This window comes from Grammomys surdaster, unplaced genomic scaffold (assembly GCF_004785775.1).
Source record: "Grammomys surdaster isolate TR1022 unplaced genomic scaffold, NIH_TR_1.0 126660, whole genome shotgun sequence".
NCBI classification, from domain to species: Eukaryota; Metazoa; Chordata; class Mammalia; order Rodentia; family Muridae; genus Grammomys; species Grammomys surdaster.
Window position 1 is genome coordinate 1,572,953 of NW_021621449.1, and position 25,608 is coordinate 1,598,560.

General features: G+C 46.1%; 1 protein-coding gene across 5 annotated transcripts in view; it reads left to right on the forward strand.

The window, feature by feature from the left end:
• The first annotated feature begins 308 nt into the window (after window positions 1-308).
• Slc6a13 (solute carrier family 6 member 13) overlaps window positions 309-25,608 on the forward strand; it is a 34,512-nt gene continuing 9,212 nt past the window's right edge. For 4 of the 5 annotated variants that reach the window (XR_003710462.1, XR_003710463.1, XM_028761060.1 and 1 more), the window contains exons 1-7: window positions 309-400; window positions 2,785-2,991; window positions 15,329-15,463; window positions 18,774-18,914; window positions 21,439-21,523; window positions 22,161-22,293; window positions 23,169-23,303. Coding sequence is in view for 3 of the 5 variants with exons in the window: in XM_028761060.1 (XP_028616893.1) it covers window positions 2,790-2,991; window positions 15,329-15,463; window positions 18,774-18,914; window positions 21,439-21,523; window positions 22,161-22,293; window positions 23,169-23,303 (831 nt within the window). In the remaining 2 variants the exon portion in view is untranslated. Of the gene's footprint in view, window positions 401-2,784; window positions 2,992-4,373; window positions 4,521-15,328; window positions 15,464-18,773; window positions 18,915-21,438; window positions 21,524-22,160; window positions 22,294-23,168; window positions 23,304-25,608 lie in introns of those variants that run through there. The other variant, XM_028761062.1, reaches the window with a different exon arrangement.

A 25,608-nucleotide genomic window follows, 5' to 3' on the forward strand; every position in this document is an offset into this window, starting at 1 on the left:
CATCAAATAAGCACCTACGACTCACTGATTTCCAAGAGCCCTTATGTAGTGAGACGACAGGGTAACTGGTTGATCCCTTTACAGAAGTCCCAGAGTGTCAGGGGGAAGGGCAGACAAGCTATGGCAAGAAAACATGCTGTAGTAAAATCACAAGCAACTGGCTGAACTGCCAGGGTGTACACAGTCCCCAGGTCAGGGAATCACTCATGTGCAGATTGTCTGGTGGCCGAGAGGAGGGAAGAACGTGGGAGGGGGAAGGCAGGAGGCGGAATGTGGGCCGGGTCAAGTTTAGGATTACAAGCACCACAGGGCGGTCTCCAGCCACGCTTTAAATAGCCAGCCCCTTCTCTGGCCCCCTGGAGAATTCTCCGACAGGACCTCCGGCAGAAACTTCACCAAGGTTTGGAATATTCTCTACTTTCTCTCTTTTTCCTGTTTCTGGGTCTCAGAACGTAGGTTGGTGGGATCCATGGATTTACAATCATGATGACCCCTGGACAGTGTTCTTGGTTGGCTCTTGGGTGTGCAGGTGCAAGCATTTTCTGCTCTTCTCTTGACATTCTGAAAGGGGTGGCTCATGACTTAAGGGTGACAGGAGGAGGGGTCGAGAATCCTAATTGGAGAGGAGCACCCTTGAGTTTCATTGTGAATACATAATTCACCTCTCCACTCAAGCCTCACAGCTGAATCTATGCCAATGTTCCCACTGTCACAGACCAGCAAACTAAGGCTGTGTTACTCATTAACCCCAGGGGTCAGGCAGAGGTGCTAGAAACGGCTGTGGCCTGAACCCAGCTTGCCTGAACCCATGTTCTTCCCACTGCTCCTCAGAAGCATGGGGCTGAGAGGCAGAGGGCTACTCTTGGTTGCTGGGAGAGGGATGAGGCCAAGTGGGATGGGTTTGCCTCACAGGAAGACATCCCTGTGATGGTTAGTAAGGGAAGGCAGGATCAGCATGAGGCCAGGAAGACCAGTTCAGTCAGGTGAGGAACAACATCCCCCCTTCGTTGCTGGAGTTTCATCTTCTTGTCCATAGCTAACTTGGATCCCATTCCCCAGCTTGCAAATAACCAGAGGTGTCTTCCACTCCTTGCCTTTTTGGCTAACTTTTCCGGTCCTTGGGGGTGCAGGCAGAACCTGAGGCAAGCCCATGGCTTGGAGGGGTTTCTGATGAGAAGGTTTCAGAATCTGAATTTGTTTTGGGGTTCAGAGGAAGCCTGCCTGCTTAGTTCTCTACAAAGAGGCCACTTTAAATCAACCACAGTGCGTTGGGTACAGAGTCTGAGCACTCAGGAAGCTGAGGCAGGGAATCACTGTGAGTTTATGTTATACATCAAGTCCTCGGACAAGCTGGGTCATAAACCTAGTCTCAAAACAAGCAAACAAACAACAACAACAACAACAAAAACTAAAACAAAGATCAAAACAAGAGGGGCCACTGCAAACAACAAGGAGGGAGTCACTAGAAACACTAATGTAAAGTATGTTGGTAAACCAAGGCGGTGAACATGCGCCCATTGGTAGAAACAAAAGAGCAGGAAATGCAGAGTGATCTCAAGTCTCCATAGGATTTACTACTTAGGTGGTAACACTGATTTGGCTTAACAGAGCAGCGGCTGAGGCGTTTTATGTACAGTCCCCTTCTCAACAGTGACAGGGTTGGTGTAGGAATTAAAGGGACATGTATACAATGCTTAGTCCAGAGTAGCTGCTCATTAAATTTAAATCTCACCTGAATTTATCTTCAGTCTCAATATTGGTCTAGGACAGGGCTAAAGTAGGACTTCCTTTTCACGCCATCATCTTGGTTGTAACAGATTTCGATGCCAATTCCATTAGTGACAGAGGAAGGGAACAAGGGAGGAAAGGAAGAAAGGAGGAGGTGGGAAAGAGGGGGAAGGGAGAGGGGGGATGTTAGGGAGGGAGGGGAGGTGAGAAACTTTTTTCCATGTATGCTGAGTCAGTAAGAAATGGAAGAGAGAGGGATGAGTTTTTAGACAGCTCAGTTACGGGTCCCATCCAGCATCCCTCAGAAGACATTTTCTTTGAACAAAATGGTGATAGATAAGATAAGAAAAACATTCATCTGACGCAGTCACTAAGAAAGAAACATCTTAGTGTATGTCCCAACCTTTCAATGCATGTGACTATCCTGTCAAGTGTCTATCAAGGCCGATCATTGTCTCCATTCTAATCTCACTTCTTATAGCACGGACACCCTTCTGTTTCAATATACATTTTTTTTTCTGTAACAGTTTTTTAATGGTTGTATAGTAGCTCATAATACATATCTACCGTAACTTACTAACTCACTTTCTATTATTAGCATGTGTATTCTTTCCAACTTCTTGTTGCTGTTATAAACAATCAACATCTTTAATATCAGATCTTTCCCCATGACCGTAGCTATTCTTTAGGCTAAATCCTGCAAGAGACATCAGTGGTCTCGAGAGAATGCCAACTGTCATCCTCTGGGTAGTCTCAGCCTAGAGCGGCATTGAATTGCTTTTTAACATGTCACAGTTTTTTGTGAGAAGCAAGGGGGAAGTGCAGACAGAACATGCATCAGGAAAGCAAAGTCTACCCTTCTGTGTCAATGCTGTCCCCTAAGTGTGAGCTCCTCCCCAGCTCAGCCAGTGAGGGGCGCTAAGGAGGAATGGGTCAGAGGGCAGGGAAGGAAGTCACCCTTTTCCAGGGAATTTATTCTCTCAGGAATTTTCTGAAGGGAGGAGGTATTCCCTGTGGGCTTCCCATCAGTGACAGAGCACTCCACTTGTTTTCCAGGTGGGATGGATAACAGGGTCTCGGGAACAACCAGTAATGGAGAGACAAAGCCAGTGTGTCCAGTCATGGAGAAAGTGGAGGAAGATGGTACCTTGGAACGGGAGCACTGGAACAACAAGATGGAGTTTGTGCTGTCAGTGGCGGGAGAGATCGTTGGCTTAGGCAACGTCTGGAGGTTTCCCTATCTCTGCTACAAGAACGGGGGAGGTGAGAGCCACTGTGCCACCCCAGTCTCCCCAGGAAGGAGAACTCTTCTGTCTGCTACACTCACTGTCGCTCTGGGAAGTCCTATGCATAGAATTCTGGAGTTGCAGGACCCTGACGGGTCATTGAGGACACTTTGCAGGAGACTGAGACTTAGCTAACCTGTGTGGGTGCCCTAGGGCTTTCTCTCGTAGAAGCGTGAGTACAGGCTCAGATCCAGATGGATCAGGCCATGGATTCTGCCTCTGCTCTTAACTCTGTGTGATCTTGGTCAAGTTCCCGAAGCCCCCAGAGTCTCAATGGCTGTTCCTGTACATCAAGATAGCAATACCTGTTTTTCAAGGTTCTTGTAAGGATTGGCAATACTACCCACAGAGTGCTTAATAAGTAGGAGCTGCAGTGACGCTGCAGCTGATACCGAACTCTTCTGGGATCTTGGGATTCTTCAGCTATGGCCTTGTGTCACCCCCCCCCCCCCACAACCACTCAGCTGGTACCATGACATTCTCAATACCATCCCTGTTTCCCAATTCTCACTAGAATCTTAATCTTTGACCTTCATGGCTTTCCTTTAAAATCCTCCCACCCTCTGTCTCTCTGTGTCTGTTTCTGTCTCCCTCTCTCTGTTTCTCTGTCTCTCTCTCTCTCCTGTGTGTGTGTGTGTGTGTGTGTGTGTGTGTGCTCCCATGTACGCACAAATACTAGCTTCTTATTTTCTTTCCCAGTCTTCTGGGGTAATTGCACTAATCCACAATTAGGGAATTTCCACACTGCTGTGGGAAGCCTTGGACAGAGTCCCCAGATACTTAGAGCTGACCGGTGGGTTAGGAAACCATTCTGTTCTGTTGCTGGATAAAGCTTCCAGGGATTGGAGGTCATGGGTCTGTTTTTGTAATGAGGCTGTATCCTGAGCTGGAGGAATGCAGAACAAGGAGGTTAGGTCACCAGGGGAGAGTCTGAGAGGAAGAACACGAGCACACCTTCCCACTTGCAGGGGAGCAGAGGCCTTTGAACCTCAAGCTCTCAGAATGGATTTGAAGGCATGAGGTAGACAGTCCAAGTGGTTGTGGAAAGAGGACATACTCAGCCCAGGGTGGAGGTTGGAGGGATTATAGGGGATCAAGAGAGAGGTGCCTTTACCTACAGTGTCTTGTTCTTGGGTTTGTGGATGTTAGAGACCGGAGTTGGAAGTTAACTTGTATTTTTCCCCAGAGGAACGGGAATGAGGTAATTTGTCCTTTCTCCCTAGGAATTCTGGCTAGTGGCCTGAAATCACAGGACTTTGCTCAGTCTGTACTGTGAGAGGAGAAGGGAGGTCTTCTCGTTTCTTATCTAGCCCTAGATACTTCTATGCTTGTTAAAGGGTCTTCCCTTTAGAGCATTAGTTGGAAGGATGCGGATGGCCCAGGGCACAGACAGAAGAAAGAGGCTAAGCTGCACACTGGGCCTCGGAGCCTAGTAACCAGCTTACCTTCTCACATGGCAGAAAGATTAGGGAGCGAGAAGATTTCCCCAAGCCTCTCTGGAATTGGGTAAGGGTTGAGGCAGTGATTTCTAAGCTTAGCTCAGAGCCACTGGGGGTGAAAAGAGGCAGTAAAGGGGAGCAGAGGCGGGGCAGCTGGGGATGTTGGACTCACAGAGCTTCCTGTGCCCGGCAACTTTGGGATCTGAACTTTGCCCCAGGACTTTGTGGCAATTTATCTAGTCTCCATCTTAGAAATGCACACACAGGGAAGTCCTAGGCCCTTGGTTTCTCCTGTGGGTGCCTGGGTATGGCTACTGAGACTTCTTTCTCCTGGACAGAGCCTCTGACTTCATGTGACAGTTGAGATATTTTTAGGGGTCCTGAGATTGAATCCAGTGTTGCCACCCACAGTTTCGGCCCTTGCTGTAGCTGAGGACTTCGTGCGCCACCTCCCTGTTTGCTGATAAATAACAGCAGCCCAGGGTTGTAGGGGTGTGGGGGGAGTTCTGGTGGACTTTGGAGCTAGAGGCTAATGTCTAGGTTTGCTCTGGAGGGCACGAGTCGCCCAGGGCTGCTGGGTGAATTAATGAGATGGCTCCTTTGCCAAACACTGATGAGGAACCCAGAGCCCTTGCTTTTCTTTTTCTTGCTGTGTGCTTGACAACTCACCCTACAGAAAGCAAGCTCCTCCAGAGCTGTGGGCCGGAGTGCTTGCCTTTTGCATCTCCTTTTAGCCAATGGATAAATGGATGCCTCACACCAAGGGGATTCTTCCATGCTGATTTGGGGAAGAAGGTTGCAGAAAACAGAGAGCATCTGGTTCAGTTTGACTCCTTTTCTCTTGCTCTAATGATTTTAGCTAAGCCCAGTGCTCTCTGACTGGACTTGGGCTTCTAGAGATGACAGGGATGTTCTTCTGAACAGGTTCTGGGAAGGCTGCGAGGTGCTCCAGGGAGGCACCGTGTTAATAATGTGCTCTGTCAGCCTGCTTCTGGACTCTTTCTCTACGTCCACAGAGTCACACAGTCACTCCTGTGCTCAGGTGGGGGAGGGCAGGGGCGAAGGTAAGGTGAGAAGTTAGATTACTAACGAATTTGTGCATTGTGCATTGACAAGTACTCGGCATCTCCTCAGAGCTCAGTGATGTCTCCTTTGGTTTCAGCTTTCACACTTGGCAGATCTAACTCAAAGCAAGCTCTACAGCAGGGAGGAGCTGAGATAGAGAAATGAAGGACTGCGGAAACAGTTGAAGCCTTAAGCTAAAAGTTAGGGAAGCTAAGAGAGTGCAGTAACAAAGCCATCAGGGCTCAGAAGCTATGAATGGCATTCCCAGGGGGATGGTTAGGATGGGTGCCTACCTCAGTCACCCAGACAAAACCCTTCCTGTCACCAATGCTGGTGTCACCACCACTAAGGTTCTCTAGGGTTGCTAGGCTGTCACTTGTGTTGGCTCATAGACAAGGGAGCCTTGACTCTGTGCCATTCAACAACAAATACTGGGTACCCTGCACATTGTTCTAAGTGTGTGGCATACATTTGTAAATATACCAGACCCATGCCCTGTCCTCATTCTGTCTTCAACTCTGGAGGAAGGAAACAGGTAACAGAAGTGAAGCTTTACCAAAATTATCGGAAGTTACCAAGTACTATGGAAAAGAACAAGACCCCCCCCCCAAAGGGCATTAGGAGTGTGGGTGTCAGGTTGTGGCTGTTTTTAAGGGGGTGGCGGTATCATGGTGGGCTTCATGGAGAACATTTGAGTAAAGGCTTGCCAGGAGTGATGGGGTGGTCATGTGGTCACTGAGGTAAAAATGCTACAGGGAGAGGAACCAAAGGTGAAACAGTCCTAAGCAAGAGCCCACCTGGCTATTTGGAAGAGCAGGAAGGCAGCCTACAAGCTCAGAGCAGGCTGCATAGCTAGAAGGTGTAATCAAAGTGGTAAAAGGGAAGGTACTGTCTTGTGCCTTTTGTTGATGAGACAAAAACCAACATCTGTTTACCATAGACAAGGCACCAACAATGGTCCCAAGAAAAGACTCCATCTGAGCCCAGCTTGCTTGTTTACAGGGACGGGGTGACTCAGGCAGCTGTATCACTAAAATGCCCTCCCCAGTAACAGCTGGAAGACAGCCCCACCAGAGACTTCTCTTCCTCAGTATTCGTCTGCTGTTTTACTGGTTTGGAGAGGATCCTCATGATTCTAGTAAACGTCTTGAACTTTCCAAGTCTTGTGACCGTCTCTTCTCCCAGGAGGAGGGCATGTTGAGATCTGGAACTACAGAATACAGGTGTAGACCTGTTAGGGCCTTGCTGGCTACTGTAAAATGCTAGCTTTTTCTTTAGTCATGAAGAGTGAAGGCAGGGTTTTGAGCAGACATGGCAAGGTCTTATCCTTAGGGTACTCTCATTGGCTGTTGTGTTCAGAGCTGCCTACAGGGGACAGACCAGTTCTAAAGCTAAACATTTCTTATTCATCCCTGATTCTTAGGATGGTTTAGGGTTGATTGTCAATTTTACAGGTTCTGGAATCATCTAGCCTCCTGGACACCTGTTTGAGATTGCTTAGATCAGGTCTGGGGCTGTTGAGGTAGCTCGGCATCAGGAAAAGGCACCGCCAAGCCTGATGACTTGAGTTCAATTCCTCTGACCTCTACAAAGTTGTCCTCTGACCTCCACATGTGCTGTGGCACCAACACCCCCCCCACACAGACACATACACACAAAATAAATGTAGTACAAATTTTAGATTAGATTAGTTTCTGAGTATGCCTGTGGGGGATTATCTTGGGTAGTTTAACTGAGGTGGGACAGTCCATCCTAACAGAGAGGTGGCAACACTCCTTGGGGTTGGGTCCTGGGCGGTATAAAAAGGAGAAAATGTGTAACATGGGCATTCATCACTTTCTTCTTCCCGACTGTGGATGCAAGGTGACCAGCTGCTTTAAGCTCCTGCCTGCTTGGCTTCCCCACCAGGATGGACTGTATTGAAGTATGTTCCAGAATAAACCCTTCCTTACTTGTTACTTCTGTCAGCATATTTTACCACAACAGTAGAAAAGTATCTAAGACTAGTTCCTTCTCTCAAAACTATTGACTCTACCCAGGTGTGTGATCCAAACTGTTTCAGAACATGGGTCTTCAGATGAGGCCTCTTCAACTTTCTGGACCCTGGATGCCAGCAGAATGAATTTCTCAACACCCAGCATACCTCAGTCTGGAGTCTCTGTGTGGGATAATCGGAATCTGAGCCCTTGACATAGTTCTTGTTGCTAACTCTCTGACTAAGCAGCCAGAGACTTTTAACCTGAAAAGAGCTGCTTTGCCCGAGTCATAAAAGGCTGCAAGTTTTAAGAGAGAAAGAAGTGATTGAGTTTGGGGAACGATGGCCCTGGGCGGTGTGATATGTGAGTTTGGAGTCTGTGTGAAAGATCTGACTGGAAATACACACTTAGCTGTCACTAGCATTTTGAAGGTATTTAAAAAAAAAGAAAGAAAAAGAAAGCCTAGCATGATGGTTTATATCTGTAATCTCTGGTGGCTGAGGCAGAAGGATTATGAGTTCAAGGCTGGCCTGGGCCACATAGTAAAGCTTTTTGTCTCAGAAGAGAGAGAAATACACATACATACACACACACACACACACCACATACATATGGAGACAGACAGACAGGGACAGACAGAGACAGAGAGAGACAGAGAGAGACAGAGAGAGATACACAGAGAGATATTACCAGTCTACAGAATTGAGAAGAGAGAGAGAGAGAACCTGCACAGGGGACAAGGAGACAGCAGCACCAACACAGGTCAAAAACCAAAGCATTTTGGAAAGGCAGCTTAAGATGCTTGAGAGCAAAGAGAGGAGATGCTTTGAAGGCCGAGAGGGTAATGTGTGAGCAAAATCACTGGCCCACAGCAGGGAGGTCATGGGAGACTGCAGTGGAGTACTAGGCCAAACCCTGATGCGAGTGGGTTAAAGAAAACCAGGGAGATGGGCAGAGCACTGGAAACCATGAATACAAATGTTGCTGAAAACCAGCGAGGGAAGCACACCTCTGCTTTCAGCATCCTTCTTCCTGGGTGGAAGTAAGCCAGCCCAGCACCTGGAGAACGAGCATGTCCACACATCCTGCAACTGTGGCACTGCTCCTGGAGCCGGAGAACTTGCTGAGGTTGTAAGCTTAAACTATTTTTCCAGCCCTTCATCCTCAGCTCCCTGGAGAGAAAATAAAGATGGCTTTCTCCAAAGGCCTGTCCAGCACAGGCCTCAGGCAAGGGCATAGAGAGACTCTGGTCATCTCAAGAGGTATGGTGGGGCAGGTGGAGAGGGTAAAAGAGGTAATACCATTTCACTTGACTAGGAGAATTTCAATTACTTACCTGTCAATCTCAGCTCTGACTATCAATCTCTTTCATTTAAATTTTAAGTCTGAGTTGCTGGCAGCCTGGAGTTTTGCATCCACACAGCTGAAGACCATCTAATATAGGACAGCTGCCCCCTTCCTTCTCCTTCTCTAAGTTTGTTCTAATCCTCCTACCTGAGTTCTCAGATGGGATCTCTCTGGCAGAATATCCAGGGCTGGAGTCTTCAGGTGAGGCTGCAGGGTGACATACCAAAGACGGACTCCATGGCAGTGGTGTGCTGGAGGGAAGGCAGAAGCAAACAATATCAGCTATAGACATAAGAAAAGAGCAGTCCAGGGAGACAGTGTAAGAGGGCAGAGGAAACCATTAGCCAGTGTGCTGTTTGTAGCTACAAAAGAAGAAAGCAAATGAGAAACAATTTCCCTTCACTTCCTAATTTTTATGTTTTTAACAGTGCTGTTGTGTGCACCCATTGCACACGGTACAAGTTCCACTAAGACATGTTCCATAAGCCCTTAGCTCTCTTTCACTCCCCTAAAGAGTTTGTGTCTATTTTCATATTGTACACATGCATATGTATATAAATATGTATACACACATTTTATGTGCCTATATATAAAATCTAATACAAATGAGAGGAAAAACCACATATATTCTTCCGAGCCTAGCTTAATTCACTTAATGTGATTATCTCCAATTACATTGCTTTCCTGCAAACCACAGAACTATGTTCTTGTTTACAACTGAAAAAATTTCCATCACACACACACACACACACACACACACGTTTCTTCTGCAATTTAGTTCTCAGAGCAGTGCTGCAGTAACGTTGGTGTGCAAATGTCTCTGATGTGCTCACTTGGTGTCTTTTGGTTAATACTCAGGAGTGCAGCTGAGTCAAATGGAAGAGCTATTATAATAGACAGCTTTTTGAGGGATCTCCAGACTGATTTCTGCAGTGACTGAACTAGTTTAAATTCCCAGTAGCATCATGTAAGGTTCCATCTGTCCTCCCCCTCGCCAGCACGTGTTGTTATTTGTTTCCTTGATGATTGTCATTCTGACTGGGGTGAGGTGGGATCCCAGTGGACTTTTGATTTGCATCGCCTTGACGGCTAGTGAAGTTGAACATTCTCTTGTATGTTTACTGTTTATTGTCTCTCCTCTTCCGAGAACTGTCTGCTCACTTCATTACAGTCGCTTTTTAATTTTGTGAGGGGCTGTTATCAATTGTTAGCTTCCTTTCCTGGGTTCTCGCCTAGGCCTATGCCTCTGATTGTGTTCCCTACTTTTTTCTCTAACAGTTCCCTGGTTTTAGGTCTCACATTAAGGCCTTTGATCCATTTGGAGTTGAGATTTGAGCAGGGAGAGACAGAGGTCCAGCTTCATTCTTCTGCACGTGGATATCCAGTTGTTGAAGAGAACTGTCGTTTCTACAGTGCGTATTTGTCAGAAACTAGGTGGCTGTAGCTATGTTGGGTTTATCACCAGTTCTGCGTTCTCTACTTTACGGCAGGGCCACACTGTTCTTGTAACCGAGGCTCTGTGATATAACTTGAAGTCAGATATGGCGATACATCTAGCGTTATTTCTTTGCTCAGGATTGCTTTACCTATCTCAGGTTTTTTTGTGAGAAGTAGTTTACTTAGAGAAATAGTTATTTTGGAAGCACATGCCAATCTTGTGAGTTACTCCATGCCCTCTTGTTCTGGCTGGCATTCATTAGAGTGTAAATATTTTTCATGTACAATATTAGCACACTGACTTCTGTTGCTAATGTAGAATATTGTTCTTTGTGACTTCAAAAAGCAACTGGAACATTATAGGTGACACCACAGAGTGTGCTCCTTCTGAGGAGGGTGGCTAGCTGCAAGACTCTTTTGGCAGTCCCTCCCACCTCACGGGAAGTGGGCAGCACATTTTAGAATTTTGGGGGAGACTTACATGGGTGAAATGAGGGCACGGGTAACTTTCTTCTCCCATGTCTCTTCCTGTTTCTAGAGTCTCATATTGTAGCCCAGGTCAGTCTCATGCCCTCCTCAGCCTCCCAGGTGCTGATATTAAAAGGATGTGTCTCTATGCTAGGCCCTGACTCCATCTTTTATTCATGGAGATCTGAAGAGGTCATGGCCCCTCAGGACTCCCTCGGTTGTGTTCAGGTCTCTCTTGATTAGCCTCTGATCACTGGCCCCTCCTAAGCTTCTCCTGGCGAATGTGGACTTTGTTCATGTGCTGAGGGGCAGAGCTGACCATGGGCCTGCGGTTAAACATTGGCTTGTTCTGTTGGGAAAGAGCAGGCAGCATAGATCTGGAGGCTTGAATCAGACTGTCAGTTTTCTGAAATGACCGGGGCTTTCCCTATAACCCTTCACATCAGCTACTGGGTCCTTTCTCCTCTGGCGTTTCCCAGTAGGTCCTGGATCTCGTAGGCTGAACTGTTCACAGTCTTTATTCTTGGCCTCCAGGGCAATTGAATGTTCTTCAGTTTAATGCCTGAATTGTGGTGTGGCTACAAACTAAAGATCTGTTCCCATTAACTTTCAATTAATTGGCATATTTAAGATGTATAAATTGTAGCCTGTTGACACTCACATAGCCACAACAGTACCTCCACTGTCCAGCTAATGATCATACTTCACTCTCACAAACGTTCTCCTGGCTATTGATAACTCCTTCTTCTTCTTTTGGCTCCTGCTGCTGCATCCCTGTACAGTCACAACGCTCTGTTCTGCCACCGTGAATTCATCTGCTTTTTAAAAAAAATTATGTAAGGGGAATCATGAGCTATGTCCCTTCAGCCCCTCCCCCAGGCTTCTTTCATTCAGAATAATTGTTTTGAGTTTTCTTTTCAGTAGTTCATTCTGTGTTCTTAAGGCTCCTTTAGGGAGTCCAGGAGACAGTTCAGATGGTAGAGAGCTTGTTTTGCAGGCATGAAGACCTGCGTTTGAGAAAAAATAAAAAAGAAAGAAAAAAAGAAAGAAAGAAAGAAAGAGAGAGAGGGAGAGAAAGAGAAAGAAAGAAAGGAAGAAAGAAAAACAAAAATAAAAAAATATGGCCATGACGGTGATCTCAGTGCCGGGCAGGCAGAAACAGATGAGTCCCTTGGGCCAGCCTAGCCTACTTGGTGAGTTCCTGGCCAGTGGAGGACCCTGTGTCAAAGGAAAAAAGCGAATGTGTGAGGAATAGCATCTGAGGCTGTCCTCTGGCTTCCACACACATGTGCACACACATACATGTGCACACACATACTCATGCACACACAAACATACATGCGCCCCCCCCCAAATTAAAATAACTTTAAAAGGCTTTAATATTTGCTTTTTCCTTTGGCATTTTGTCTGGTTTTGTTATCACAAAATGCAGGCGTCATAGATCCAGTTTGACAGTTTCTTTTTTCGTCAATATTGTATAAGATGTTTCAGTTGGGTGGTGGTGCTCACCTTTAATCCCAGCACTGGGGAGGCAGAAGCAGGAGTTCAAGGCCAGCCTGGACTACAGAGCAAGTTCCCAAACAGCCAGGGCTACACAGAGAAACCCTGCTTCAAACCTCCCACTCCCCCAACAATAGAAGTTTATGTTGAACTGGTGTGATTTCTTCCTTAGGTACTCAGAGAATTTACCAATGAAACGATTAGATCTAAAGGTTGCTTTATGGGAAAGATTTTTAATAAAAAAAGATCAATTTTTTTAGTAGTTAAGGGCAGCTTACATTGTCCTTCTTGAGTAAGCTTCAGGAGCCTGTACTTTTTGAGGAAGTTTGCCCATTTTCTCTGTTTCCGTAGTTATCAATATATAGTTATTCATGTTTTGTTACCATATTTTTCATATTTGTAGAATTTGTGCTGACGACATAACTCCTATTTGTCATACTGGTAACTTTTAAAAACATGACTTACTCATTTTTATATTCTCTCTGTGTGTGTTACATATGTGTTACATGTGCAACGTGTGTACATCCATGCATGTATATGCATGTTATAATAGGCAGGTACATGTCAGAGGACAACCTTTGGGAGTAGATGCTTGCTGTCCGGCTTGTTAAGGCAGAGTCCTCTGTTTCTGCTGCTGCATTGCTTACCCTAGGCAGTCTGCCCTGAGAGCAGGTGGTCCTCCTGTCCCCACCTCCAAACTCACTGCAGAAATGCTTAGGTTACACAAGTACACTGCTGAAGCCAGCATTTTGAATGTGGGCTACGGGTACTGAACTCGGGTTCCTCGGCTTGTGCAATTAGTACTTTCACCCACTGAGCCAGTGCCCCAGACCTTGTGTTGGTAATTTATGTCATCTGTAAAGTTTATTGATTTTGTTGTCTCAAGAAGGCAGCTTTTGGTTTGGTTGATTGGCTTTCTCGTTTTCCACTTTGATTTAGTTTGGGCTGTGTTGGCTCTTATTTCTCATTTATTAAGGAGGAAGCTGAAGTTATCGATTTGAATACTGTCTTCTTGTTATGACAATAGACATTTAGTGCCATTGGAGCAGAAACTCTAATTACTGCTTTAACAGAACACACAGATTTGAGTACATTGTATCTTATTTCATTCTACTTAAGAAACGTTCTAATTTTTCGTTTGGTTTCCTATTTGATCTATAGATGAGAAGAATTTAAAAAAAACCCCAAATATGTAGGGGTTTCTAATGTTTTCCTTTTGTTGGTTTTTAATTTAGTCAGGAATACATCTGTCTAAATTAGTTTTTTCTTATTAAGATTCCTTTGTGGACTAGTGCATAGCTCGTCTTGGTAAACACTCTACATATGCCAGAAAATAACGTATACTCTTCTGTGTTGTTAGGATTGCTCTATAAATGTTATAAATGGAGCTGACATATGGTTTTCAAATATTTTATATGCTTATTGATTGTGAGTTTGTTCTTTAAATTATCGAGAGAATAATAAACATCTTAACTTTAACTAGAAATGTATATACTTTTCTTTGTGGGCCTATTAGTTTTGCTTTATGTATCTTTAAGCTCTATTTTACAGTGAATATGATAGTGTGTCCTCTAGATGAACTGACCTCTTTATTTTGGTGAAATTATCTTTACTCTTGAAAATCTTCCCTGTTCCAAAATCCAATTTGGTGGAATGTCAAGGTAGACATTCTTTTGAAAAATTTCCTCTGAATTTTTAAGAGCTTGATAGCCATTAAAATTAATTAGTGTAAACGAATAAACACTCCTCGGGCGTGGTGATGCGTGCCTGTGATCACAGCGCTGTGATCTTGCTGCTGATGGACTCGTTCTTTTCACGAGTCACGAAACTTTCATTTCATTTTCATTTCAGAGCAATCTTTTTCTGGGCAAAGAAGTTCAGGCTGACAGCTTGTTCTTGTTCTTCCTATTACTATAGCACATCTGCTGCCCTCTGGCTTGCCTGCCTTGTTTCCAAGGATTAACTTGATGTTGTTCCTATCTTTACTCTTCTGTGTATATGTGTCATGTTCTCCTCCGGTTAATTTAATGTCTCCAGGCCCCTTCATCCCCTAAAGTCTTAGGATGGTTTCAGTAACACGACTGTGATGTGCCTTGGCTTGGGTTTCTTCACCTTTCTTTTGTTAGGTGGCACTGGAGCTATCCCTGGTGCAAGGCTGACTATTCCCTAGTGACAAGGAATGTATACACTACCCATCATCAGGAGAATCTCCACAGCTTGGTATGGAGAATGGAATCAGGCATTGTATGCACGTCACTATTTTTAATCTTTTGAAATGGTTCTTTCTGGTGGAGGGCCAAACCACCCTGAGTGCACTCAGTCTCATCTGAATGGGTCTTTCTCTCACCTTAGGTCATTTCCTCTTTCCTGGTTCAGGTGGAAAGTTCTAGGGTCTCTGTCTTTGTAGCCTCCCTTTTCTGGTTATTCTTTCTTGTGAATTTTCTTGTCAACTTTGGCAGTAGCTGGAGGTCCATGTAAATAAAATACCAGAATGTCTGGCTACCTATGGTTTATCTTTAGACAATGATTATGGAGAAAGAATCAGCACAATTACCAAAGTAATTGATTTTAGCTTGATAAAAGGCCTTGTTTATAATCCCAGCACTTGGAAAGCTGTAGCAGGGGCGTTATGACCTTGAGAATAGCCAGAACTATATGGCAAGCTCTTGTCTCAAAACTTGTCTTTAATAAAAAGTCTGAAATTAATATAATAACTTATTTGAAAAGAATGAAGAGTTATAGCCTGTGTTGTGAATTTCTGGTATTTATCATTCAATGGTCTTCCTGCTGTTTCCACAAGGGATATGTCACTTAGGCAGTAATCGATGTTCAGACAGGATAGACCTGGCAGGCACTAATCAAACTGCACAGTGAGGGCAAAGCGTGGCCCCATACAGCTCCCATATAATTTGGTGTCTCTTGATCTCTGCTGTGGTGACAGATAGCTACACAGTGTCACCTGCAGCTTGCAGGGCTCCTGCTCTATGAGTGACCCGCAGAGCGGGAGGATACTGAAAGGGTATGGATGTGGACCATGAAGGGAAGGTTGCCAGGTAACGTCCATCCAATTTTTTACCCACAGGTGCTTTCTTTATCCCCTACCTCATCTTCCTTTTTACGTGTGGCATTCCTGTCTTCTTCTTGGAGACAGCGCTTGGCCAGTACACCAACCAGGGAGGCGTCACAGCCTGGAGGAAAATCTGTCCCATCTTTGAGGGTGAGTAACCAACTCTGTGTCCAATTCCAGGGTCATGAACTAGTGTTTGTAACCCTTATTTAGGGTGACTAAGTGGTGAGCAACAGGTCAGAGATTAAAACAGGACTGCAAGCCTCCGTATGTATCTCCACTTCCTTTGTGAGCTGCAGACTAAGGTAGTTTCTCTGTCCATCAAACGGAACGAGGATAAATGATTGAGTGGAGCAAAGGCTTTGGACTAAATGGGCGAGCGCAGTGCGGTCCTACTGTGTGCTTTAAATAGACAATTGCGATTTTGCTTGAACAGAACATACTTAATCCATTAGAAAACATTTTTAAAAGAGAATTTTATTTTTAAAAACTTTTTTAAAAAAATTCTTTTTTATGTGCACTGGTGTTTCACCTGCATGTATGTTTATGTGAGGGTGTTGGATTTCCCCAAGGACTGGAGCCACAGGCAGTTGTGAGCTGTCATGTGGGTGCTGAGAATTGAACCTGAAAGAGCAGGGCTGTTCCATCTCTCCAGCCCCTTAAAAGAGAATTTTAAATGAGGACATTTCAACCATTATTCTACTGCCTTGACATAAGAACTTAAAAATTTAAACCGCTTTATATCATATCTTCTCTCTTTATAGGTATAATTTTAATTTATGCTTTTGTTTTGAAATAAGTATAAGTTCATAGAGAGCTATAAGATAGTACAGGGAAGTCCCATGAACCTTTACCAGTTTTCCTCAATAGTGACTTTGTTTAGGAACTACAAGGTATAGTAGCAAAATCCAGAAATTGACATTGGGATCATCTACAGAACTTACTTGAGTTTCTGTGACTTTTTACCACCTCCTGTTAAGCATGTGTGGTTCTAACTTTACCACGAGCGGATTTGCTTGACCACTACCACCCTTACCACCACCAAGAGCCCCATCACCATGCTGAACCATGCTGATCCCCACGACATGGCCACACTCACCTTTGCCCCTGTTCTGATACACCCTATTCTCCTTTCTATCTCTGTCTTTCTGAGAACGCCATTAAGTGTCTGTCTGAAGCAACTCTGTGGTTGGGTTTCTCACTCCTCTGCACCCAGCAATCCATCCAGGCTGTCTTGTGTATTAATAATCCATGTCTTCTCCTCAGTGGGTGGGTAGTGTTTCCCAACACATCTGTTTAGCCTTTTATTCATCGAGAAATATTTGGGTTGCTTCTAGTTTGCAGGGGGCTTTATTTCTCTATTTATTCTCCTTTCTGTGGTACTTATAACACACTGCTAAGCTATATCTATGATTTAGGGTCTGGTTTTTGGTTTGTTTTGTTTTCCATTTTCTGCACAGCGATCATTTGATGGTTTGTAAGCTTCCATCCAGTGAATATATCATAATTTAGAAATTCTCTGCATGAAGCATTGTGCTCATTTCCAATGACTTATAAAAGTTTCATATTCTGCTAGCACATCTGTCTATTTAGATAGCTCCCTCCTGCTTTGAAATTATTTGTTTAGGGACAAACTCCTGGAGTAGGATCCTTAGATCAAATAGATACCAAGTTGGTGACTCACCTCCCTTCCTCCTTCTCTTCCTCTTCCTCCTCCTCCTCCCCCTCCTCCTCCTCCTTTTCTTCTTCTTTCCTCCCTCCCTCCCTCCCTCCCTCCTCCCCCCTCTCTCCTTTCCTTTATTCCTAGATAGGATTTCTCTGTGTAGCTCTGGCTGTCCTGGAACTTACTTTGTAGATCAGATTGGCCTCAAACTCACAGAGATCCGCTCATCTCTGCCTCCCAGGTGCTGGGATTAAAGGCATCACTCACACCAGGCAAGTTGGAAACTCTTGAGCTGGTTCATTAGATTGTCTTGTGGAAGCGTAAACCAACTGACAATGTCACAAGACATTAGTAGCATCCTTCTCTTTAAAGGTTTTTGAAAACTCTCTTCTTTTTTTTTTTTTAAAAAGAAAATAAACCATTTCCCCCATTTCTTGTGGTATTCAGAATTGAACCCAGAGCCTTATACATGTCTTACCACTGAATTAATTCCTGGTTCTGTAGAACATCCTCATGTCTAAACAACTGTAGAGACCACCGAGTTACAACATTTGTAAAATCAACCAACCAGTCAATCAATCAATCAACCAATCAAACAGACAGACAGACAGACAGACAGACAAAACTTCACCTGTGTGGGCTAGCACTCGGGATGCTGAAGCAGGAGATTGGGAGTGAAAGACCAACCTGGGCTATCTAGCAAGTTTGAGGGCCCCCTTGTCTATATGAGACCCTATCTTAAAAAATATCATCAACGTTGTAGCTACAAAATGGTACTTTACTGTGTTATCTCACACTCTGGGAGCTGTCGGAGAGGGTGACGATTTCTTAGGTGTTTACTCAATATTTGTATTTTTTCTATGTGAATTGCCTGTCTCTGCTCTTGTAGCTTTGTGTTTGTGTGCCTGTATGTGTGGTGTGTGCCTCTGTCTATGGTGTGTGCTTGCATGTGCATGTATGTGTGTGTGCATCTACTTGTGTGTGTGTGTAGGCTAGAGGTCAACTTCAGGTGTTTTTCTTCAGGTACTGTCCACTCTTTTTTTTTTTTTTTTTTTTTTTTTTTTGAGACAGAGTTTCTCCCTAGCCTAGAACTTTTCAAATAGGCCAGTCTGGCTGTTCAGGGAGTCTTAAAGATCTGCCTGTCTGTGCCTCCCCAGATGTGGGATCAGAAGCACATGCCACCGCACAGCTGGCTGTTTATGCCTCCCCAGATGTGGGATCAGAAACACATGCCACCACAGCTGGCTTTTTTCTTTTTAAACATGGGTCCTGGGGATGAAATGAAGGTCAGGTCCTCATGCTGCAAGGCAAACAGTTTGCCAACTGGACCCTACCTTCATTCCTGCTCCTGTGTTGTTGTTTCAGAGACATGCCAGTTTAACTCTGGAGAAATAAACTAGTATCATGGTAGAGTTAGTCTCACCTGTTTCGAGACAGGGCCTCACTATGTAGATCAGGCTGTGTTTGAACTTGAGGTAGTCTACCTCTGTCTCCTGAGGGCTGAGATTTCAGGTATGTGCCACTATGCCTAGCTCTGATCTTAGGCATTTAAAAGATAACCCAGAGCCTGATAAATATCAAAGTTCAGGCTTACCAGCAGAAGACAAGAGAAAAGTGCTGGGCCAATCTAGGGGACCACCAGAGTTTAGAAATTCTACTCCTTTGGCCAGGAGGCCAGGACCAACCCTTCTTGCTATGGGCCCTGAAAGTGGAGAGCAAGTCACTTCCTGCACAGGCATGGGTGGTGTGTGAGAATTTTTGCACTGTCCTGGCCCAAAGCTTCAGTCCCGTCCCCAGGCATCGGCTATGCCTCACAGATGATCGTCAGCCTCCTCAATGTCTACTACATCGTTGTCCTGGCCTGGGCCCTCTTCTACCTCTTCAGCAGCTTTACCACCGACCTCCCCTGGGGAAGTTGCAGCCATGAGTGGAATACAGGTAAGATCACTGCTGAAGAGCCCAGTTCCTTCTCCTGCCTTGCTACCTTAACCAGGAGGGAGATTGTACTGTATCCCAGGTAGCTAATCTCACATTTTAAACTCAGAATCAGACAAACAGATCATGAAAAAGTAAGGGGCTGGGATGGAGTTCTGTGGTAGGATACATGTTTGATGTGCAGGCAAAGTCCTGGCTTCCCCATCCAACACTTCCCCAAAATGTGAGATGCCACCAGCCTCGCAGGCAAAATGTCACGGACTTAAGCCCCCCCCCCCGCTATACTCTGTGTACTTTGCACATATAACTGCCTTTCTCTGTGTTCAACAACTTCTTTATTTCTATCTGAATATGGCCCGTTTGATATGCCAGCTTATTTATCTGTTTTTCACATCTGATACGATTTTAAGTTTTTCCAAACTTGTAAATTATCTGGGCTCAACTTGGCGATGAGCTGTTTTGCCCATCATCAGTGAAATTTATGATCGTGATTAACTCCCGTGTTTACAAAACCACATGAGCAGCCTAGAACAATAGAACTATCAAATCTGATATATTGAGAACTGTTATAAGAGCAAAGATGCCCAGGGTGGGACTTCTCGGTAGCCCAGCCTGTGAGGAGGATGTTCTCTGTGCAGCCCACGGCCACTGAGCAGCGGACACCTGGCCAGGGTCTGAGGTGTCTTGAGGAGCACTGGATGGGCTCGTGGCTCCCCTGCTGAGTATCACAGATGAAGAAGGTGCTGACTACTGTTCTACGTCTCTTCCCATTGCTACTATCCAAGTATCTTGTAGGGCTTGTCCACAAGACCGTATGAAGTGGCAGTGGCAAAGATTAGCGAGTTCCTGGACAGAGGCGTCACTTGGCTCTGAACTGGAGTTAGAATCCTTGACTTGCCAGGTTCAGACTGGCTTTGGTTATGCCTTCTGGATCTGGCATCTGCCTGTTCCTCCTAGCTCACCATGACAATCCGGTGTTTCACACTTCCTTCTCGGGAGAGCCCTTGCCCGTCCTAGGCTACCACTTGCATTCTGCCATCTTTGTCAAATGAAAAGCCAAATCTTAGAGGCATGCTTCCCAGCTCCCCAGGATTGCAATAGGCTCCTCTCAAATGTACAAGTGGCTTTGCACTGACCCTTGGCCCTCCTGGGCACTTTCCTTCTTGGTGCTTACTGATGTGGTTGTTCTAATTAGCTGGAAAGGCGATGAGGCAGAACGTTTCTCCTAACACAAGCTGGCTGCCTACCTTGTAAGGTTTCACAAAATGTCGAGGGCCTGGGAATAGAGCTCTAACCTAAGACCTGTGACTGCATGAAAGCAAAGAGCTCTACTGTCTGGGAGCTGTCACTGAGCAGCAAGAGGCACACGGTCTTAGGTTTACTATTGCTGCGATGAAACACCATGACCAAAAGCAAACTGAGGAGGGAAGGGCTTGTGCTTCCACACCATTGTCCATCACAGAAGGAAGTCAGGACAGGAACTCACAGGGTGAGGGCCTGGAGGCGGGAGCTGATGCAGAGGCCATGGAGGGGTGCTGCCTAGTGGCTTGCCCCTCATGACTTTCTCAGTCTGTCTTCTTATAGAACTTGGAACCAGGGTTATAGCCTAGGATGGCATCAACCTCAATGGGCTGGAGCCTCCTCCATCAATCACCAATTAAGAGAATGCTCTGTAGGGTAACCTACAACCTAATCTTATGGAGGCATGTTCTCAATTCAGGTTCTTTTCTTCCTCTCTAACGACTCTAGCTTGTATCAAGCTGACCAGAAACCAACCAGCACACACACTGTGAACAATTGTAGACAGGAATATAGAAAGAGGTAGTATACTTTGTCAGGCTTGGTGGTGAGCACCTTTACCTACTGAGCTATCTTGCTGGTCTCCCAAGTATCTGTCTTTATATTCATCAATATTATATTGCTGATAAAACATTAAAAAGAATGTTAGTGTTCTGTAAAATTCCAAAGTGGTGTTCAGGTAAAGAAGAGCCACCTATTGCTTCACATATCTATTTTCATGTACGGTTCCATTATTCCCTCATACTAGCATCTGTGTTCTAGAGATCAGGGAAGTGATGCTTGGGGTGTCAAACTGGTCCTCGCCCAAGGCCACACAGCCAATACCTGGGGAGTCAGCATTCAAGCCCCTGCATCTGTGTTCTTGTCTTCTTTGCTATGTGACTTTCCTAAAAGACATTCTTACCATTCCTCCAAGATTGGGGCTCTGCTTGGGACAGTTCTCCAGGAATAACATATATTTAGAAGCACCTAGCACACAGAGCCTCTTCTTGAGTGCGGTTGGACCACACTTTAGTGAGAAGCTGTAGACGGAGGGTGGGGAATCTACAGTGGGAGTGTGTGAGCGGTGAGATGGGCTGGTGGAGGGCTGCTGCTCTAGAGATGCGTGGTCCAGAGGATTCTAGCCCAGGGCCTTCCAGACACCTTATTTTGATCCTGCTCTCTTTGGTCATGCACAAGGTTGACTGATGAACTTTCTCTTTCTTCCTTCCCTGGGGTTTATGGGTAGAAAACTGTGTGGAGTTCCAGAAGACCAACGGCTCCCTGAATGTGACTTCTGAGAATGCCACCTCCCCTGTCATCGAGTTCTGGGAGTAAGTGAGACCCTTTTCCTTTTGGATATGGCTGTGTATTCTAAAGAAGGGCATGGGCAGGGGGTTTCCCTGGGCAGTTCTCTGTGATTTAGTTCTATAGTACCTTTACTATGATTAATGCAGGATTGTTCTCAGATGAACTTTGTAATTCTTATATTAGAGAGTGTCCATACAACATAGTGAGTACCTAAACACCCGGCCACCCTCCCCTGTGGCTGAAAGTGTTACATCTCATCTGCACCCAATCCCCAAATGTCGTTCACCCACCCAAGGCTTGATTCCTGACATCAAGCCTCCTCAGATGGGTGAGAAAGTTCATGTCTGCATCCCTCCCCTGTGCTCAGTGGACACTCTGAGCAAGTTAAACTGGGCACAGTGGATGGTAGCCACACTTTAGGTCTACCTCCATATCTGTGCAAAGAAGAGCATTACAAGTCTTAGTGCAAGGAGCTGACAAGTCTTAGACAGGAGCATAGAGGTATTGCTCTCCCTGGCATGTTTGTATCCCTGGGTTCTAATCCTTATACAGGAAAAAAAAAACCCTACAAAAGAAATAAAAAACCAACAATACAGAAAGAGGGAGAGGAAGGAAGAAAGGAAACCCAAGAGAGAGGACAGGGTTTATCTGCTTTCTTAGGAGGCGAGTCCTGAAACTCTCAGATGGCATCCAGCACCTGGGGTCCCTGCGCTGGGAGCTGGTCCTGTGCCTCCTGCTCGCCTGGATCATCTGCTACTTCTGCATCTGGAAAGGGGTCAAGTCTACTGGCAAGGTCTGTGCTGCCAAGCTCCTGCTTTCTCCCATCCCAGGACAGCCTGCTTTCATAGGGGCTGCCACCCTTGGTTTAGCCTAGTGAGACAGGAGCGAGTGACAGGGCAGTTTATGTGGCATCCTTCCTTGATTCTGTGCCTCTCATGGGTTCCATCCATGTACTCCTGGGGGATAAACGGAAGGAGAGAGGAAGGAGGGCCAGCACCAGAGGAACTCCAGTTTGCAATCTACAGTGTGTGTGAGCATCTTGCAAATTCAACAGAGCCACGGGGGTCCCCATTTTATAAAACAGTTCAGTGGATAGAGAATGCTTTTAGACCACACACCTCACAGCGATTTTCAGCCAATTTAGCAGTTTGGGCTGCTCTTTACCCTAGAGAGTCTGAAGTGGAGCGAGTGCACATGTATGTACGCGTGTGTGTGTGCGTGTTTATGCACACACACATCTCTGTGTGCACACACACACACACATTCTGAGCTCTTCCGGACTCCTGCCCTGGAGGCTTCACATAGGTCTTCTTTACTAATCTGACTGTCCACGGAGGAAGGGTCACATGGCACAGACATTTGCATACCAGACACCATTGTTTGTAGCTCTAAGCACTTGTGTGGGCAAATGCTGTGTTCCTCCGGCCAGTGAACAAATACTGAGTAGAGTGGAGGGTGGGGCTGGAGGGAAGGAGAGGTGAGTTGTGGCCAGAGGCTTGGAAAAAATGGAGCTGAACAGCTGTGAGGCTGAGGGAGGAGCAGGAGGGGAACTCTCTTGGCCTTTTCTGTGGGGTGAGGGCTCCTATGTCAGCCCCCATTCCTCTGCTAGGAAATCCCAGCATGCCTTGCTTCCTGACTCTCTCCTTGTCTCTCCTGGGCCGGGGCCAGGTGGTCTACTTCACAGCCACTTTCCCTTACCTCATGCTCGTGGTCCTGTTGATTCGAGGAGTGACGCTGCCCGGAGCAGCCCAGGGAATTCAGTTTTACCTGTACCCCAACATCACACGTCTGTGGGATCCGCAGGTGAGAAGCTGCTACAGGGCCACCATAGAGCTCTGGGGGTGCTTGAGATATATGGAGTATCCTGGATCCTGGATGGTCCCTAATGCATCTGTGGTAGTGGTCGTCAGTGTGGTAGGGGCGGGAGTGATGGTCCAGCAATTGTTTATGGTCATACGGAGCCTCCCACTGCTCTTTCTTGGTTTACGGCTGCCCCAGGGAACCCAGAAGACTTGGGACTCTGGCAATAACCCATTGGGGCTAAGCATCTTTACTGGCAAGCTGTGCCCCTTTCCTCTCCTCATCCTCAAATCCCAAGCTTCCTCCCAAGCTTCCTCCCTTGTTTCTCCCCTCTCAGCCTGCCACCCCGTTTGCCCTGTGGTGCCTCTCTCTGGCCCATTGACCCGACCCTCCAGCCTCTGCTTCCTGTTCCTCCCCTAGCAGTTGGGCTGGTATCAGATTTCCTGTCAGTTGTCTCTTTTCCTTCAGGCCCCCCTTTTGTGGTCTACACTGCTTATGGCTTCACTGTGTCCAGGGAGGAGTGCTGGAGGGTTGTGTTACTTTACAGTGAGGGAGCACAAAGCAGCCTGATTGTGAAGCCCCTGCTTTTGGCAAGGATCTACTTGGCAGCCTTGAAGGGCTGTCAAGTGGCCTGGGCACGGGAGAGACTGCTGCCTAGTGTTACATAATGCTGTTCACACTTCCTTGGCTCAGAGGGGAGACTGTGTATTAGTCAGCGATACTCTCCTTGGTTTGGGCGGGGGGTGGGGGGAGGACTCTCTGTATTAGTGCAAAGACCCCCCAGGGAATTGAGGGCAAGCTGGTCCCAATACCTAGACTACTGTTGGATGGCCTTCCAAGAGGTTAAAAATAGCAAGGGACAAACCCTATCTGTGAAGTTGCTGGAAGATAGAAAAGCAAGGGATGGGCCCAGGGCTCCTGAGTCCCCCCACTCTGTTTGAGGTGAGAGTTCTCCTTTAGGTGGAATTTGGGTTGACCAGAGTTCCCAAGTCTTTAGACTCACCTGAAGGAATTGCTAATCTTCTCAGGCTAGCCAGGCCAGCCCTGGTTAGACTTTCTTCACAAACTCCAACAGCCTCGAGTCTTCCTGTGGGATAGCCTTTCCTCCTCCTGTCTGGGTCCTCAGAACCACAGAGATGCAGGCTACTATCAAACTGCCACACATGTCATTAGGACTTGGTCTAGCTCTAGGACCAAGAAGTTTCCAGAATTCTAGAGCTCAGCCTGTGCTACTGTGCAGACAGGCAGACTGCAGCCCAGGCTGTACACAATATTTAAGTGATGTTTCTGTTCCATAATTCAGAAGTCTTTACCTGAACCAAATGGTTGTGATGGATACTGGACAGTAAGCAGGCCTCTCTGGGGCAGCAGTGTGAGCAGGCTAGGTAAAGTCAGGCTAGGATCCACATTGTAAAAGGGATACCTTGAGGTTCGAGAACAACAGAGCTGTGAATCTGTGGGGAAATCTCACTTTTATTTGTAGGTAGGGCTGAGTGCAGGAAGGCAAGGCCAGGCGGGTAAACTGAATGACCAAACAAGCCCAATATTTGTGGCTTTGTCCTAATCAGCTATTTCTAGCTAATGACCCATATATCCCTGGCACTGGTAAGAGGTTTCCATGTCTTATTTTAGCTAATTCCCACAGCATATTAATGAGCTACTTCTATTTTATAGATAGAGAAACTGAGGCCTAGAGACCCTTAAGAGTTTGTGGTTTTGGAGATGACGACGGCAGGGCATCATGCGAGCCAGGCAAGTTCTCTTACCCCTGGGCTTTAAGGCTGTTTATATTCACATCTGCAACTGGAAGCAGGTCTGGATGCTGACAAACCCCCACAAGCTTTCTGACCTCTTTGGAGGGTGATGTCCCTGTCTCTTCACCTTGGCTTCTTGCTCAAGTTATTCACTAAAAAACTGTATTGAGCCAGGCCCATTCTAGATGCAGTGTTTGCTGTATAAGTTTCCAGAAGATACGAGTGTGAGCCAGGCAACCTTCAACTCCAGGGGTTAATGAAGCTGTGTCTTGACTGCCTCAGAGAGGAAAGCTTACTGAGCACTGAGTGCCTGTTGCCATGGTCCAATCTGCAGGCTGCTGTAGGCTGCACAGGGAACTTGCCTGTTCCATAGGCTTTGTGGATGTGGGCAGGGAGCAGTTTCAAGGGTAGCTCAGTTGAAGGTAGGTCTTGTCATCAGTGAGCTGAGTATTGCCCGCAGGGTGGGACATCCTGCTAGGCCCTAATTGAATGTAGTTGGCACTCCTCGGGGAGCGTGATAATTCCAACTGGTGTTCGCCTGGCACTTGAGAAAG